Below are 16,849 nucleotides of genomic sequence, written 5' to 3' on the forward strand. Positions count from 1 at the left end.
TTACTTGTTGTAGAATATTATCCCAAAATTCTACATAAAATATATGGCGATCGTACCAAAAGCATATCATATTTGTAAAAAATGAAAAAGAATTCTTTATTTTTTAAAAGTACCGCCTACCCATTTTATTGCTTCCAAATAATTATGTCTGATAGAAAACTACTCCAAGATTCTACAAGAAATTTTCCGTAATTATGCCAGAAAGATATCGGGACTAAGAAAAAGCAAGAACATTAATTTATTTTTTTTATCAATGTTTCTGTCATCAGAAACCTTTCCCGAATTTTCCACAAATGTGTCTCAATGATATCTACAACATATTAAAATTTCATCAAAATCGGTTAAGCTGATCAAAAGATATAAATTATTTTCAAAATTCTTATTTTTATTTTTTACACCAAAACGGTTCAATATTAAGGACTAATATTTGACTAACTTGTAAGTGACACTGATAGCAATCAAAGAGGAAAAAAAATGAGCATGATCCGTGTGGGGGCACATTGATCATTCTTATCCGGTTACGGCTTTTATATAATAAAAGAGTTTTTATTTTTCTTCTACGTGCCCTACGAGCGGAGATATTCTGATGCAAAGTCCAAATCTGGAAATTTTAAGATTTTAAGATTAAGAAACGTCATCGCCCAAGAAATCTTGTCCGGTTCATATTTTCGACACCCTGCGGTGCTAGTATGGCCGATCGCTTACGATAAACCGCGCGCGTTTTTCGAATTTTATTATTGACCCAGCAGGTAATTCTACAATCAACTCTCATAACATATTCCTATAATTCTGTAACTTAAGAAGTCAATATCTCTTAAACGAAGCGTTTGCGAGCATAGTTCCAGAGGAAAATTTTGTTTGTTTTGAGGTCCTAAATTAATATTTCAAGTTTGGCGATTTAACCCGGGATCATCCTGTATATATACATATTTCTATATATAACATTAACATAATTATTTTTTAAACCACATTTAACTGCAATAATTAAATTATTTACATAGCTATAAATTTATTTATATTAAATCAAGTAATAATTTTTAAAATCAAGAAACACGGTGGTGTTTCACGTCAAGTACACGCTCAGCGCGAGACTGCTGTGTATCTTTACGCGAGCCAATGTCGAGTTGCGAATATCCGAGTCAAATAAGTAATAATTCCTATTTTTGACAAATTATTAATTATTTTAATAAGAAAGAATTTATTTCTACTGTAAGTAATTTACCTGAGACTAATTGTTTATTATTGAAAAAATTAATAATTATTTTTCACTAATTATTAATTTTCAAATGAGTAGTAATTCATATTTTTGACAAATTATTAATTATTTTAATAATAAAAAATTTATTTCTATTATAAGTAATTTACCTGAGACTAATTATTTATTATTGAAAAAATTAATAATTATTTTCCACCAATTATTAATTTTTAAATAAGTAGTAATTTATTTTTGACAAACTATTTGTTGCTGGGATGAGTGGATAAAGGTGATAATACACGAGATCTAGCTTTTGATCTGAACACTTTAATTACGCATGGGTCGATGTACATGGGAGAGAAGCGACCGTACGACTAGATGGAAGAACGCAAGTGGGTGAAGTTATGGTTACAGCAGAAACCGTAACTGTAGGGGGGGCGCGATATGACGCCTGAGTCGCACGTTCCTGTCGGTAAATCTCAACACTTCCCCTCGACGAAGGCGCCGTGGTCTGTCCCCGGTGCCCCGGATAGCCCGAGAAGTCCGATGCAGTTCTCATGCTTCGGCTTGGTTAACGCCTTTGTCAATATGTCGGCGGGCATCTCCTCCGATGGTACGTGTTCCAGCCTGATTAACCCGGCGTCGACGATTTCGCGGACGAAGTGGTGACGAATGTCTATGTGCTTCGTCCGCGCGTGGAAGACCGGATTGGTTGCGAGCTTCTGAGCTCCAAGATTGTCATTAGACAGCCTCACTCTGCCCGCGCTGATTCCGAGTTCCTGAAGAAGTCGCCGGAGGTAGATCGCCTTTTTTGTGGCCTCGCTGAGCGCCATATGCTCGGCCTCGGTTGAGGACAATGCCACAGTCTTCTGCTTCTTAGAGTCCCAGGATACGCATCCGCCGTTTATTATGAACGCGTATCCCGTGAAGGATCTTCGATCATGGATGGACCCAGCCCAGTCTGCGTCCACAAAGTCCTGAAAATCGTCCTCGCCGTACCTGTAGGTGATGCCGAGATTCGCAGTTCCTTTAAGGTAGCTCAATACGCGCTTTGCCGCGGCCCAATGGGATTTCCCGAAGCAGTCGTTAAATTGACTGAGTAGGCTTGCTGCGTGGGCCACATCTGGCCGAGTCGCCACTGAGAGGTAAAGTAGACCTCCGATCAGCTCCCGATAGGGTGGTCCCGGGCCATCCGCGGCCGTCCACGGGTCCGCCTTCGTTAGTTTTGTACCGGCATCGAGAGGGGTCGAAACTGGCCTACAGTCCTGCATCCCGAAGCGTTGTAGAAGGTCGGCGATGTATGTCCGCTAGCTGATCCCGATGCCGCCGCGACTCTGCACAAAATCCATTCCCAGGCATCGTCTCAACTCTACGACGCATTTCACATCGAATTGTTTGCTCAATTCTGTTCCGAATTGTATTACTGCCTGAGGATCTTCAGATATGACGACGATGTCGTCTACGTATACGACGATTATCAGTAAGCGGCCGCCGCTGTCCTTCAGGTAAATGCACGGATCGCCCTTCGACGGTGTCGCGCCAAGACGTCGTAGTTCCTTGTCAAGGCGCTTGTACCATGCTCGACCAGCTTGCTTTAGGCCGTAAAGCGCTTTCCTCATTCGGCAAACGTGATCGCCGGTCGCCAGTTGATTCAGCATGGTTTTTGCCTGGGCGACGACCTGAGGATCGGACCGTTCGTTTTCGATGATGCGGCGCAGTATCTTGCCCGTCAGATTCGGGACCTCCATGAAAACTTCCTCCTCCAATGTGCCGTTTAGATATGCAGTCTTTACGTCGTATTGTCGGATGAACATCCGCTTGCGCGCCGCAACTGCCATGGCCAGTCGAACGGAGCTCAACCGTGCCACGGGAGCATAGGTCTCATTGAAGTCTCTTCCTGGTCGCTGTGAAAATCCTCTCGCGACAATTCTGGCTTTCCGTTTCTCTAGAATTCCGCCGGTCCCGTACTTGTTTCGAAGCACGAAACGGCTTCCGACAACGTCTCGTCCCTTGGGTCGTTTCACCAGTTCCCAGGTTTCATTTTTTAGTACCGATTTGACCTCGTCCATCATGGCGCGCATCCACTCTTCGGATTCTGGACTGGATAGCGTTCGGCCCACAGGAATTTCGGCCAAGAACGCCGTGTTGTCCTCCTCCTCGTGCCCGGCGGTGCAGTATATCTTGCGGGGTCTTTCCGGTCGCCCCGTCAGTACCTTCCGAGGTCTACCTGGACCTCGCCTTGCGACATCGGGTTGGTCGACGGGAGGGGGTTCGGGTACATCTTCTTCCTCTCCTTCTTCGTCGTCTTCTTCTTCCTCGACGTCGTCTTCTTCCTCGACGTGCTCCACCGGGTCGTCATGATTGCTTGCAGCATCTGCGTCGCCGCCTGGTCGATCTCTGATCAGTTGAATCCTGTCGTGGAATTCGTCCGGGAGCTCTGGAGCGACGCCATCGCTTGTGGATCCCGATCCGTCTCGGGGATCGTGCTCCTCCGGGCGGAAGTCGTCGGCGAGGTTACTCGGTTGAATTGGTATCTTCTCTAGAAACTTTACGTCTCTCGATACTTGTACCTTCCCCTCGCTCGGGATCCAGACTCTGTATCTCTTCGACTCTTGGCTATAGCTGACAAAGATCCCTTTCTTCGAACGCGGTGCCAACTTGCTCTTGTTGGGAGTTTGATCCAAGATGTGTACCTCGGCTCCGAAACGTCTGAAGTAGCTCACGTCCGGCGGCTTACCGCACCATGCCTCGTACGGAGTCCTTCCCTTCAGCCTCCTCGTAGGGCACCTGTTACGGATAAAGTTCGCTGTGTTTACGGCCTCCGCCCATAAGGATGGCGGCAGTCCCGACTGGATTAGAAGGCATCTCGCGGTCTCCATCAGGGTGCGATTCCGTCTTTCCGCGACGCCGTTCTGCTCCGGGTTGTACGGCACGGTTAGACGTCGCGTAATCCCGTGCTTCTCGAGAAGTTCATCAAATTGCTTGTTCAGGTATTCGAGCCCGTTGTCCGACTGGATGCATTTGATTTTCTTCCCCAGCTGTGTTTCTACGAGGGCTCTGTAATTTTTGAATTCGCCGAGGACGCGGTTCTTGTAATCGATGAATTTCACCTCGCACCATCCGGAATGGTCGTCAACGAAGGTGACGAAGAAACGACTCCCGCCGTTAGAAGTGACTCGCATCGGACCGCAGACGTCGGAGTGGACGAGATCGCCCGGGTTTGACTCTCTCTCTAAATCTTTAGGAAATGGGGAGCGAGACATCTTCCCCTGAAAGCAAAGCTCACATTCAAAATTATCGTTTATGTTGTCTACGCATGTACCTCGGATTGATCCCGTTCTGATGGCTTCGCGCAGAGACTGCAGGTTGAGGTGACCGAGACGTATGTGCCAGTCTTCTAAAGAATTTTTCTTTATTCGTGCGCCGCTGCCTGCCTCTTCGACCATTTTGCGCTTGTCGGCTTTTTCGCCTCGTACGTAGTAGAGGCCGTCGATGCGTGTTGCAGCGAGCACTACGTTTCCCCTGCCGTCGATTACCTTTGCTTTCTGCTTGTTGAAGGTTACGCTGAAGCCTTTGTCGGTAATTTTTCCGACCGAGATGAGGTTTGTACGCAGATTCGGAACGTATAGGGTATCGCGAAATTGCACCACCCTCTTGCGACCGTCGGCATCCGTCGCGAGCGAAACGATACCTTTCCCGGTGACCTCCGCGCATGCGCTACTGGCCAAGCTGAGTCTTCCGCGCCCGCTCGAGTCGACCTCCGCGAACGCGTCAATGTCGCTGCACATGTGCGACGTGCACCCGCTGTCGACGCACCATCCGCGGCGATCCACGCTTTCACTGATTTGGAAAACTTCTCGCGCACTTGCATCCGGCGCGTCCGACGCGGCGTACAGGCTAACGTTATCCGCGGCCGCGCTGTTCGCAGACTGTTGCTTGGATTTGCCGGCGTGCCAGCATTCTTTCGCCTCGTGGCCGAATTTGTGGCAAACGTCGCATTTTACCTTGCCGTTCCGGTTGGACGTCTTCTCTTTTTCGGTTTTCTCCTGGTCGGTTTTGCTTTTCCTCCCCGATCTGCCTCTCTTGCGGAAGGATTTGCCGGCAATCATGGCGGTCTGACTCGCCGTCCCGTAGCCACTTCCCCTTCGCGTCTCGTACTCTTCCAGAATCTTCACGCGCAGCGCCTCGGGGCTCGGGAGGTCGTCACGCGACGCGATCGCGCACCAAAAGTACTCGAAGCTTTCTGGGAGACTTCGTAGCATCATGACGCTGAGCAGATCGTGGTTGATCTCTATTGTCATGTCGGCCAATTTATCGACGATATCGAGAAATTCTTGCGTTTTTTCGCGCGCGTCGTCGTCGTCTCGCATCTTGTGCGAGATCAGGGAATTTAGTAGGGCGGCTTTCCGCATTGGGTCTTTCGATTCGTAGATACCTTCTAGCTTCGTCCAGATTTCCCGCGCGGTCGCGCATCCTTTTACCTGCTTGATAATAGACGGATTTATGGCCAGGATGATGTCTGATTGCGCCTTCAGGTTGTTTTCGGTCCAGCGTTGTACTGCGGCTTCTGCCACCGAGTCTCCGCCCGTCGGCTTTACGCACGTGCCGCTCGCATACCCCCAAGCGTCGTTCTTTATCAAGATCGCTCTCATTTGGATTTTCCAGGTGTCGTAGTTCTCGTTATTGAGTTGCTCGAAACGTACCGCGCCGCTCGTATTCATCTTTGATGCGGGATCGGACTTGTTCGACACGACGATAATCTCGATAGACACGTGCACAATAAGTCTTTTGCGCTGTACTTCGGGTCAGTCTGGGCCCATAACCTGTTGCTGGGATGAGTGGATAAAGGTGATAATACACGTGATCTAGCTTTTGATCTGAACATTTTAATTACGCATGGGTCGATGTACATGGGAGAGAAGCGACCGTACGACTAGATGGAAGAACGTAAGTGGGTGAAGTTATGGTTACAGCAGAGACCGTAACTGTAGGGGGGGCGCCCCTAAGAGCAAAAAGTCGACTTTAAGTCGACTTGAAGTCGACTTCTACCGAAACTGACTTGGCAGAGAAGTCGACATTTTTAAGAACGAAAGTCGACTTGAAGTCGACTTGAAGTCGGCGAATGTCGCTAAAACCACCGACTTAAAGTCGACTTCCCGTCATGATGAAAAGTCGACTTCCCGTTATGACGAAAAGTCGACTTCCCGCCAACTTTTAAAGTCGATAAAATAAACCGCCGCGTACGTCTGGAGGTCGATTGTGTATCTTGAAACGAGGTAAAAATAACAAAAGTTAACAGATTTTATTAGATTTTGATAAATAAAATCGTAGATACGCTAATGAATTTTCTCACTTTTGTAATTTTTACCTCATTATTTCAAGATACACAATCGACCCCTTGCTGGAGGGCTAAAACTGATGCATTTCGATTTTTTTTCATATATAAAATAATTTAATTATCTAAAAAACTGTATAATTACAATCCTAATGTTTTATTCTTAATTACAAAGGCGGCCATATCTGTGCCGCTTCTGCGTGCGCGGATTCCGGCAGCCACTTCTGGTAAGCTGACAATAACAGAACTAAAATTAAAACATTCCAGCGTTAATCGCGAAACAATATGCAAAATTAGCTATATAAATATATATCATATTATTATCATAATGTTGTAAATATATAATAATATTATATATATATATATATATTATTATAAATATATAATATCCACAGACTTTTATACTAGACCACTAACATCTATGGACGCACTGCCGAAAAGCTGATGCGAGTGCAAGGTGCAAGTGTTAGTGAAGGGTGCGGCCATATTGAATTAACAATAAGTCACTATCGGCCCTGGTAAAAATTACCGTTAGAAACAGTTAGAAACAGATAGAATTTCTGATGGTATGTAACGGAATCCTATCCGCTGTAACTGCAAGCTTGTCTAGCTCTATCCGTTTCTGTAAGCAGCACTATTGTATCTGCAAATACAGACAGAAAATGTAACGACGTATAACTGTATCTAATGGAAATCTATCGGCATACAGCATCTATAAGCTTTTGCAATAGAAAAACTTGTCTGTTTCTGTCCGCATTCTGTACGCATCAGATGCTGACGGTATCTATCCGTAATTGCGGATACCGCATCCATCTGCATCTGTACGCAATGTCGACCTACAAGAATTTGTCTGCAGCTACGAATACGAATCCTGTCTGTTTCTGTCCGCATTCTGTACGCATCAGATGCTGACGGTATCTATCCGTAATTGCGGATACCGCATCCATCTGCATCTGTACGCAATGTCGACTTATAGGAATTTGTATGCAACTACGGATGCGAATCCTGTCTGTTTTTGTCCGCATTCTGTACGCATCAGATGCTGACGGTATCTATCCGTAATTGCGGATACCGCATCCATCTGCATCTGTACGCAATGTCGACCTACAGGAATTTATCTGCAACTACGGATACGAATCCTGTCTGTTTCTATCCGCAGTCTGTACGCATCAGATGCTGACGGTATCTATCCGTAATTGCGGATACCGCATCCATCTGCATCTGTACGCAATGTCGACCTACAAGAATTTGTCTGCAGCTACGAATACGAATCCTGTCTGTTTCTGTCCGCATTCTGTACGCATCAGATGCTGACGGTATCTATCCGTAATTGCGGATACCGCATCCATCTGCATCTGTACGCAATGTCGACTTATAGGAATTTGTCTGCAACTACGGATGCGAATCCTGTCTGTTTTTGTCCGCATTCTGTACGCATCAGATGCTGACGGTATCTATCCGTAATTGCGGATACCGCATCCATCTGCATCTGTACGCAATGTCGACCTACAGGAATTTATCTGCAACTACGGATACGAATCCTGTCTGTTTCTGTCCGCATTCTGTACGCATCAGATGCTGACGGTATCTATCTGTAATTGCGGATACCGCATCCATCTGCATCTGTACGCAATGTCGACCTATAGGAATTTGTCTGCAACTACGGATACAAATCCTGTATGTTTCTGTCCGCATTCTGTACGCATCAAATGCTGACGGCATCTATCCGTAATTGCGGATACCGCATCCATCTGCATCTTCGCGACGACGCCGCTAGGCGGCGCATGATGGAAAGCGTTTCTCACATTTAAAATACAACCAGCCATAATATATAAGCAGGCGTTCTGTCAGGCGACAACCAGAAAAATTACAGTGTCGTAACTAAAGGAATCCCTTCTCCTGGCGTTTAAAGGTAGAATCTACCTGATAACTACAAACCTCCCACAATGTACATGTATTTGCAGTAATAAGAAATGAATAAAATGCATTTGCAGTTAGAAACGGATAGAGCGGGCAAATCATAATTGCATGCAAATGCAGATAGATATCCTGCCTGGTTTTGCAATCAGATGCGGATAGACATTCAAAATTGGCTACGTATAAAAACGAATAGGATTCATAATTCGTCTGCGCATAGGTTCAGATAGAAGTTCCGTTCCGTTAGGAATCAGTTAGATGCAGTTAGCCTTCCTCACCGTATTTGCGTACACAGTCTTATAGAATCTGCAACACTTTTCATCTGCTTCTATCCGTAATTGCAGGGAAATAAACGCATAGTAAAACAGTCAGAAACGGATAGAATGCACGTTCTATCCGTTTCTAACGGTAATTTTTACCAGGGGGGTGTTCAGTTGCTCATGATGTGCGTTTATCTGCATTCGTTATTACAGTACATAACGAAGCAGGCAAATGTTTTTGTGTTAAATATTGGTACATGTTATCAATAAGTTTGTAAGTCATGCCTTCGACGTGTAGCGTACTTGGATGCCGAAATCGAACCACTACTCCTGTAGTATTAAACCCTTTCTTTTGGACATTCTGTATATGCCAGACTATTGTATAGAAATCTTGTATAAAACCACTTGTATAGAATAGTAGTATAGTATATCTTGACTAAAATCAACATGGCGGCAAGCATCACGGGCGAGATGTCTGTCAGCGGTCTAGTATTGTATAGAAGTCTATGATAATATCTAAATATTATTTTATAAATTAAAATCTCACATTTTTTATCCGAACCCCAGATTTCTAGCAGTTTGTGTTTGGACACGACTCCCTGCGACTGCAGCGTTTGTACTATTGCTTGAGTGCGTGGTATCAACCTGAAAAAATCGTATTGAATTGATGTAATCTATTCGATGAATCAACGTGAAATCAAAAAGAGATAGAATAACGATTTACCTGGCCCATGACTTGGTGATGCTCCCAGGTGTCGTCAGCAGCGACGGGACAAATTGTTTCAGCTTAGGGCACACTTGACCCTCCAAGAAGAAATACGCTAACCACTTGACACCGTCCACGGATGCTCTATATCCATCGATGGTAGTGCCCATTTGGCCTTTCCGAATGTACCAGACACGCGGCAAATGATCTTCCCGGTTCATTGATTATATCTATAAATATCTTTATAAATAAGTAGGAAAAACATTATAAAGCAACAATTGTGATAAAAATACCTTGGCGGTGGATCAACCAATGGTTCACTAAGATGGCATAGCATGGGCGAATTTCGGCAATCATTCGGGTTCTATCACCGTGACACCTCGCATGTACATCTTATTCGTTTCGTACACCTCTTTATAAACCACCTATTCCGGACTGATTTTCCGTAGAACGCACAAAGAATGCATGAACACAGGTTCCTTCATTTCTGGTGTTCTGAAAGATGATACAGAATGGAGAGGTCGCATTCAATAGGTCTTAATTATCGATGATAATTAATAACACACCATACCTAACCTGTAAGCATGTTTCCACTTGGCCTTATCCTGATCCTCTTTTACCTCGTCGGGCAAAACCTTTCTCGCGACTTGATCCGCCATACCTGCAAGAACTATCTGGCGTCTTATCGTGTCCTGTCTCGCGGCACGTATTCCTCGCACTCGCGTAAACTCTGGTCCACTCATCTGGTCCTCCAGCCTCCTCGAGATTCGCCGCCATATTGATGATGCATGACGCGCCGCTTGACTGTTTTCCGTCTTTTTATAAGTCGACTATTTAGAAGTCGACTTTTAGTCGACTTTCCGCCATTTTTAGAAGTCGACTAGAAGTCGACTTATAAAAGTCGACTTGCCGTCGACTTTCCGTCAACTGTGCTCTTAGGGGCGATATGACGCCTGAGTCGCACGTTCCTGTCGGTAAATCTCAACACTATTAATTATTTTAATAATAAAGAATTTATTTCTACTAATTACCAATTTGGAAAAGAAATTAGTTTATTTTCACCTAAATATTAACTTTCACGAACTAGAAATTTTTTTCTGCCAAATTACTAATTCTTTAAGTAATCTGTAATTCACTTTTACCTAAATATCCCTGTTTAACACTACAAAATGCGTGATATTAGTACAAAATTACCTTTTTTAAAAAAAAGGCGCCAAGTACACGAGACTCCTAGAGATATCATTGCCACCTTTGACTAGAGAGGATACTGCCTTAGAGGCGTTCAGGCATAATCCCACGGATGGTAGCTTCGCACCACCGGCCGCTCGACCGAGTGCGTGAACCAAATGTCCGAACCTGCGGTTCCTCTCGTACTGAGCAGGATTACTATCGCAATGACTGGTCATCAGTAGGGTAAAACTAACCTGTCTCACGACGGTACACGCAATGTATTTTGTAAATTCAAAAATTTAACCTAAGTTGTAGCTTTATTTCTCCTTAACAAAATTATATCACAAAATTACGTTATCTATCCTTATGAAAAAGTACACTCAACTTTAATGGTTAACACCCACCATTGAGAGTTAACACTCATATTTGGGCGTAAGTTTAGTGTTTGTCATTAAAGTTAAGTGTCAACACTTAAATTTAGGTGTAGATTGAGTGGACCGACACGGGGCGTTGAGGCGGGCGGACGTGTTTCTACATCGCTCTGTACTAAGTGACGATTCTGGGTTTTTCAACAGTGTTTAACAGTGTTTTTTCTGCTACGGGGCGAACCGATACTCATTTTTAGGTGAAATTTTGTTAATTTGTTAATTTTTTGGGTGGATTTTGGTCGGATTTCGTGGATTTTAGATGGAATATTACCTCTCATACGATCGAGTCACGTAATGGCCGCCGCCTCGTGGCATTCCGTGCCGGTCTCCCAGTTGCGAAGGTGCGTGATATATCCGCGATCAGCTTAATATCCCTGTGAATCGCGTATTTAATGGCTTTGTACATGCCATATATACCTACACGTGCGAATATTTTTCGATTTTTGACACGAATTTTACTCATTTTCGTGAAATCTTGGACGGCCGCACATGTGATGCGTGCTCAACGACCGTTTTTCTGTCGTGCGAACAGATGGATCTTTGGACGATTTAATGTGAAGGAAGGACGATAAATGATCTTTGGGAAACCTTGGATTCCTATAGCTACCATTTACATTTATTTTTCTTTATTTTTTTATGGTGAGTTATATGTATCTGGGGCGATGTATCTTGTACTTGTCACTTCTGTGTGAACATCGAATATATCCGATTGCCAATATGGCCTAAATATCATTCCTCGCTCGTACGTTATTCTTGAATCTGTAATGGCCGAATTTTACGTCGTTTCGGGAAGTGGCGTACGTGAACGACTTGTGCGCGATATGGCGGTCCTTCTCATGGTAACGTAGCTGGCTCGCCGTGCCTTGTGTGATTCGCGATGATGGCCGACTTCTTCGACTTTTCTATATATACTTGCTCGCGGCCCGTGTGCGATCGTATGTGCCGCGGCCTTTTACCTTCATGTGTTTCATGCGTTTTCTGTCGATTTGATAACGTCGGCTCTGTCGGGTCGATACACCTGGGTACATATTGTTGCATAATTATTTAATTATTTAATTCGGCCTAATTGCTGATTGCTTATACTGTACTACAGTTTAATCTGTGTGTTTATATCATTGATTTATATGCGTCTCTGCGTATTACTTTAATTCGGCGAGCGAATCGTGAACAATTATCACGAAGATCTATGTCATGTGTTCTTTATTAATTTTGTGTATTTCTTGTGTCCTAGTGAACGTGAATTAACTGTTAGTATGTGTACAATTTATATATATTGCAGGATTCATGTTCTGTTGACCCGTTATTGTGTATTATCTATATCTTGATCTTAATTTGTCAGTCACCGAATGCATAATGCATATGTTTATCTACATGGGGCCTGTTTTTGTATATTGACGAGTGAATGTGTTGAATAAAAGCTTTTGAGAAGCTACATACTCCTCGAACACTTATTACTAATACTATGTGCTGCAGTTAACAATTTTTTCTGTAGTTTTACCTAGGTTTTAGGTAACATAACCTATATATGGTTATCCACCCATATCAGAACATTACTCTGTTCTTGGTTCTTCTTGACAACCCATGCGGACGAGAGTATGGACTTAATCTCTAACTTTAGCCCTTTATACGTATATTATATAAATCTACGGTGCTTCTTGGATTTTAATGTTGCGTAAACGACAAATATAAGGAGTATAAAAGTCGCATTTCAGTATACATAGGTATAACTACCAAGTCGTATTTATTTATAAGTAACATACGCGGATAAATTATCAATTTTCACTAAATTTGGCATCAGATGTACATATATTGTACGAATTTATAGCATTTTTCAGATTCTAACGCTATTTAAATGATAAATACAAGGATTATAAGTCACATTTTAATATATAAAGGTATAACTATAAGTTATATTTATAAGTAACCTACGCGGATAAATCATTAATTACTACTAAATCTAGCACCAAATATACGTACATTATATAAATCTACGGTACTTTTCGGATTCCAATATTATTTAAATGACATATATTGGGATTATAAAAGTCACATTTCAGTATACATAGGTATAACCACCAAGTTGTACTTATAAGTAACATACGTGAGTAAATCACTAATTATTATTAAATCTAGCACGAAATATACTTGTATTATGTAATTCTACGATAATTTCCGGATTTTAACATTATTTAAATGAAAGTTTGTTTCTGATGGTCCATCGGGTGACTTATGCTTATTCTGGTCATAAATATACCTGCAATGTGTATTTATTTTGTAGTTTATATGTAGGTGTTGCTCTTTGTTTTCTGGTGCTGTCTCGTACTACAAGGAGATCTGTGCTTATTAATTACGTGCTCAGCGTGTTCTTGTATTCAATAAATATATGAATAATCAACATTATTTACCTATTTAAGGAACATAACCTAAATATGTTAAATTTATACACGCTGAGACATTACGCTCGTCACGTTTGTTTCAGGATTCTGGTGGGTCTCTGAAGAAATAAATAAACATCTCTCTGTAACACTTGATTTATTCTTATTATTTCCTTTATTTGTTTATTATTTTTGATCTTCTTATATATATATTCCTACATGTTTAGTATGTCCCTCGTTATTATTTATTATTCACTTATTTTCGATCACTGTCTTTTGCGAGATTAAATATCTACTCATATCTATAATAATAATGTATTAATCTAATTTGTTTACTATCTTGGTGCGCGCGTGCGTTCTCTGACCGTGATCGGAAATATATAGATGAGAAACCCTCTGTTATATGGGTTCTTACAGACTGCCTGCAGTCTGTTTAATTTTCGGTTCGTTCTTACTTCAGCAGGTGAGGCCGATACACATGTATAAGGTACGATTCCCGATTTCTCGCTGTTGTCGGTGATTTATTATTAATCTTGGGCAATATGCATTGTCCTGCTGTTGTATCAATGACTATTAAGCTCGATTTACATGAGCGCCCAATGATTGGCGATTCTTATTGTATTTTGATGTTCGTTATTAATTTTGAGCGACAGATATGAACTGTACTTGCATTATTGACTTCTGAAGTCGTATTCATACGTCTGTTTAATAATTCTGCGTTTTCATTGATCCCTGTGGGATATATGCGACCTTACTGTTATATCCATTAGTCTTACTGAATACTGAAGCCTTATCCATACCTGTGCTAAATGACTGTGATCTTATCATGAATCGATGATACCTCGAGCAATATATGTAAACTTATCGCTTCATTCACGTGTGATGAAGCCTTATTCACATTTACATTTAATATTTTGTTATCTTGTTACGCTGATGGCTGAACCACGCGTACTTTAATGCGTATGCTTAATGATTTTGATATACTTATGGTCGAATCACACGTATGTTTAATGCTCTTTCTCTGCGTACTAGACAATGTATTGTGAATAATCTTTTGCCCACCTGGCATCGCATAAAAACAGATATACCTGCAAAAGACGGGGAGTAACAAAAAAAAAAAAAAAAAAAAGTTAATTAATAAGTATACTCCTCCATGCTGGGTGGTACTATTCGTTGCACTATTTTGTACCATTTACACTATCTATAATTACATACGGGGAAGATTGTTTCTTCCAACCTTCCAGCTCACAAATCGGGCGCCTCTGGACAGGGCGTAGCCTTAGTTAATTAGAAATGTCCTGGAATGCCCTCTTGGACACGGGGCATTCGTTTCGTCCTCTAGTCCAGGGAAGGACACCCTTCAAACCAAAATATATACAACATGGCAGCACAATTGGAAATGAATTTATCACCGTCGGCTTCGGATACCGACGGACGGCGTGTCACCTCTACTGTCCCTGGGGGTGGCGTGTCGTTATCCGGCGAAGGGCTGTCATCAACGTTGACTCCGGGCGTTGGTGGCAATAATACTACCGGTGATAAAAAAGAGATAATTTTACGTCCAGATTGGACGGGTGTACAACAACCACCGGCGTTGCCTACGGGCGCCGGTGGTGTAGGGGCTACCGTAGAAGAGGACGGAACTGGCAACGCCGATTCAGCACCGTTTACACCGACGTCTGCGCTTCCGTCTACACCGGTGACCACACTAGTCCCGACTCCATTTGTGGACTCTCCTATGGGTGCATTACGCGCCGGAGAAACGAGTGTCTTTAGACTTGGTAGGACGGACAACACCCCCCCCTTGCTCAAAGCAGGGAATACGAGCATGGATACGGATCCTAGAGTCTTGGACTCCATTGTCATCTCGGACGATGGATCTGAGGCAGATTCCGAAATGTCGACGGCTCCTGCGAGCATGAAGAGGAAAGCGACGAAGTCTCCCGACGCCTCTCCAAATGCTCAACCGACCGATAAGAAGAGAGTTAAAAAAAAAAGTAATCAAAGTTGGTAGGAATAGACACGTGCGCCCGATGGAATGCGTCCCGAGCGATGTTGAGGAATTTTCCACCAATACTTTGGATGAGCTCAGTAACGAGAGACTTATGGAACTTGCTTATGACTACCTCGGCAGGATGGAATTTGTGCGAATGAAATGTAAAAACCTCAACGGAGGTATCAGTAAATGTTGGAGGGTGGGACTTGTGAACCTATCACAAGTCGTCACTAAATACCACGAGCGTCTGGAAGCTGACGTGGATTCGTCCTCCCTTAGAGCGAAGAATGATAACCACTCCGCTCAAATAAGTACTCTAATCGACAGGGAAGAGGCCGGAAAGCGGAACCGGCGTGTTCTGGAGGATGAGAATGCGAACCTTAAGCGGGAAGTGGAGGTTCTCAGGAGGGAGCTGAAGGAAAGTAGAGAATTGCAGTCCCAGCATTCGGCTATCCTTGTGGACCCGGAACAGCATGGCCGTTCCTCCACGGCTGTCCCCCACCTTCCTGCCGAAACGTCCGAAACAGTGGCATCTGCTGCTGTTAAACAGGATCGGTTTAGGAAACCCAACGATCCGATTAGACCCGAGCTTCCTCCTCTGCCTAAGAGGAAAGCCGAGAACTTGCCGAAAGTTGTTAGTAAACAACGATTCACCGGCAAAGTAAGTATTCTTACAGAATCGTCACGCTCCGAAGGGGACAGCGTTAAATCACCGTTGTTAGGACCCCCCCCTCGTCGTAGCAGTAATATGCAGCTGAGGAATAGAGCTGAGAAGACTCGTCGCAAGTCTATCTCGGCTTCCGAACACTCTGATGAAGAGGCTGAATCTACGGACCAAGCTATGAGGCAGATCGGGATGTTGTCTGCCCGCGAGATACGCAGGCTGCGTGAGATGCTTGCGGCTCATTCCGACGAGCCTCCTGATAGGAAGAAGATCAAGAAGCCTAGGAAGTCCCATAAAGAATCGAATACGACGGATGGTGAGCGCGAATCTGGTACCCCAGCGGTGAGAAGGAAGTCTGCTAGCCGGGGCGGCCGTATCGGAGCCGCGGCGGGAAGTGCTCGTGGAGGTGTCCGGCGGAGGCCACCCCGGTCTGCCGCCGTGACTATTACTTCCTTAAATAAGGATGCCTCTTACGCGGACATCCTGAAACAGGCGCGCGAGAGGATCCCGCTTAACACACTGGGTATTGACAACTCTCGCATTAGGAGAGGGGTCAACGGGGGAGTTATAATAGAGATCCCAGGAGAAAACGGGGCGGAGAAGGCGGATGCTTTGGCTCGTAAATTAAGGGATGTCCTGGACTCTTCCATTGCCAAAATCTCTAGACCGACCACCATGGGAGAATTGCGATTATGGAACCTAGACGACTCCATCACTCCTGCGGACGTCATGGATGTCATCTGCTCTGTCGGTGGGTGCTCGGAGATCGATGTTAAGATCGGTAATATGCGCAGGACGGGCAA

General features: G+C 43.9%; 2 protein-coding genes across 3 annotated transcripts in view; one reads left to right on the forward strand and one right to left on the reverse strand.

The window, feature by feature from the left end:
* The window catches only part of LOC139784659 (ABC transporter G family member 20-like), a 44,881-nt gene extending 31,284 nt beyond the window's left edge, over positions 1-13,597 (forward strand). The window contains exon 15 of the mRNA XM_071723855.1: positions 13,491-13,597. Coding sequence (XP_071579956.1) covers positions 13,491-13,582 — 92 coding nt within the window. The 3' untranslated portion in view covers positions 13,583-13,597. The remainder of the gene's footprint in view (positions 1-13,490) is intronic.
* On the reverse strand, positions 6,625-10,622 carry LOC139784660 (probable ATP-dependent RNA helicase DHX37). Of its 2 annotated transcripts, none has more exons than XM_071723856.1 (5): positions 9,985-10,342; positions 9,707-9,908; positions 9,432-9,643; positions 9,255-9,352; positions 6,625-6,777 (listed from the first exon to the last, which is right to left on the reverse strand). In XM_071723856.1, the coding sequence occupies exons 3-5, from the start codon at positions 9,632-9,634 to the stop codon at positions 6,698-6,700; spliced, it is 381 nt and encodes a 126-aa protein (XP_071579957.1). In that variant the 5' UTR covers positions 9,635-9,643; positions 9,707-9,908; positions 9,985-10,342; the 3' UTR covers positions 6,625-6,697. The 2 variants fall into 2 exon arrangements, 1 of the variants encoding a protein (XP_071579957.1); XR_011721622.1 differs by lacking the exon at positions 6,625-6,777 and adding an exon at positions 10,608-10,622 and having other exon boundaries at positions 8,844-9,352; positions 9,985-10,381.
* Positions 13,598-16,849: the final 3,252 nt, after the last annotated feature.

Source organism: Temnothorax nylanderi, unplaced genomic scaffold (genome assembly GCF_030848795.1).
Source record: "Temnothorax nylanderi isolate EJ_2023f unplaced genomic scaffold, tnyl_v1.0 TNYL_tig0655_pilon, whole genome shotgun sequence".
Classification (NCBI taxonomy): Eukaryota; Metazoa; Arthropoda; class Insecta; order Hymenoptera; family Formicidae; genus Temnothorax; species Temnothorax nylanderi.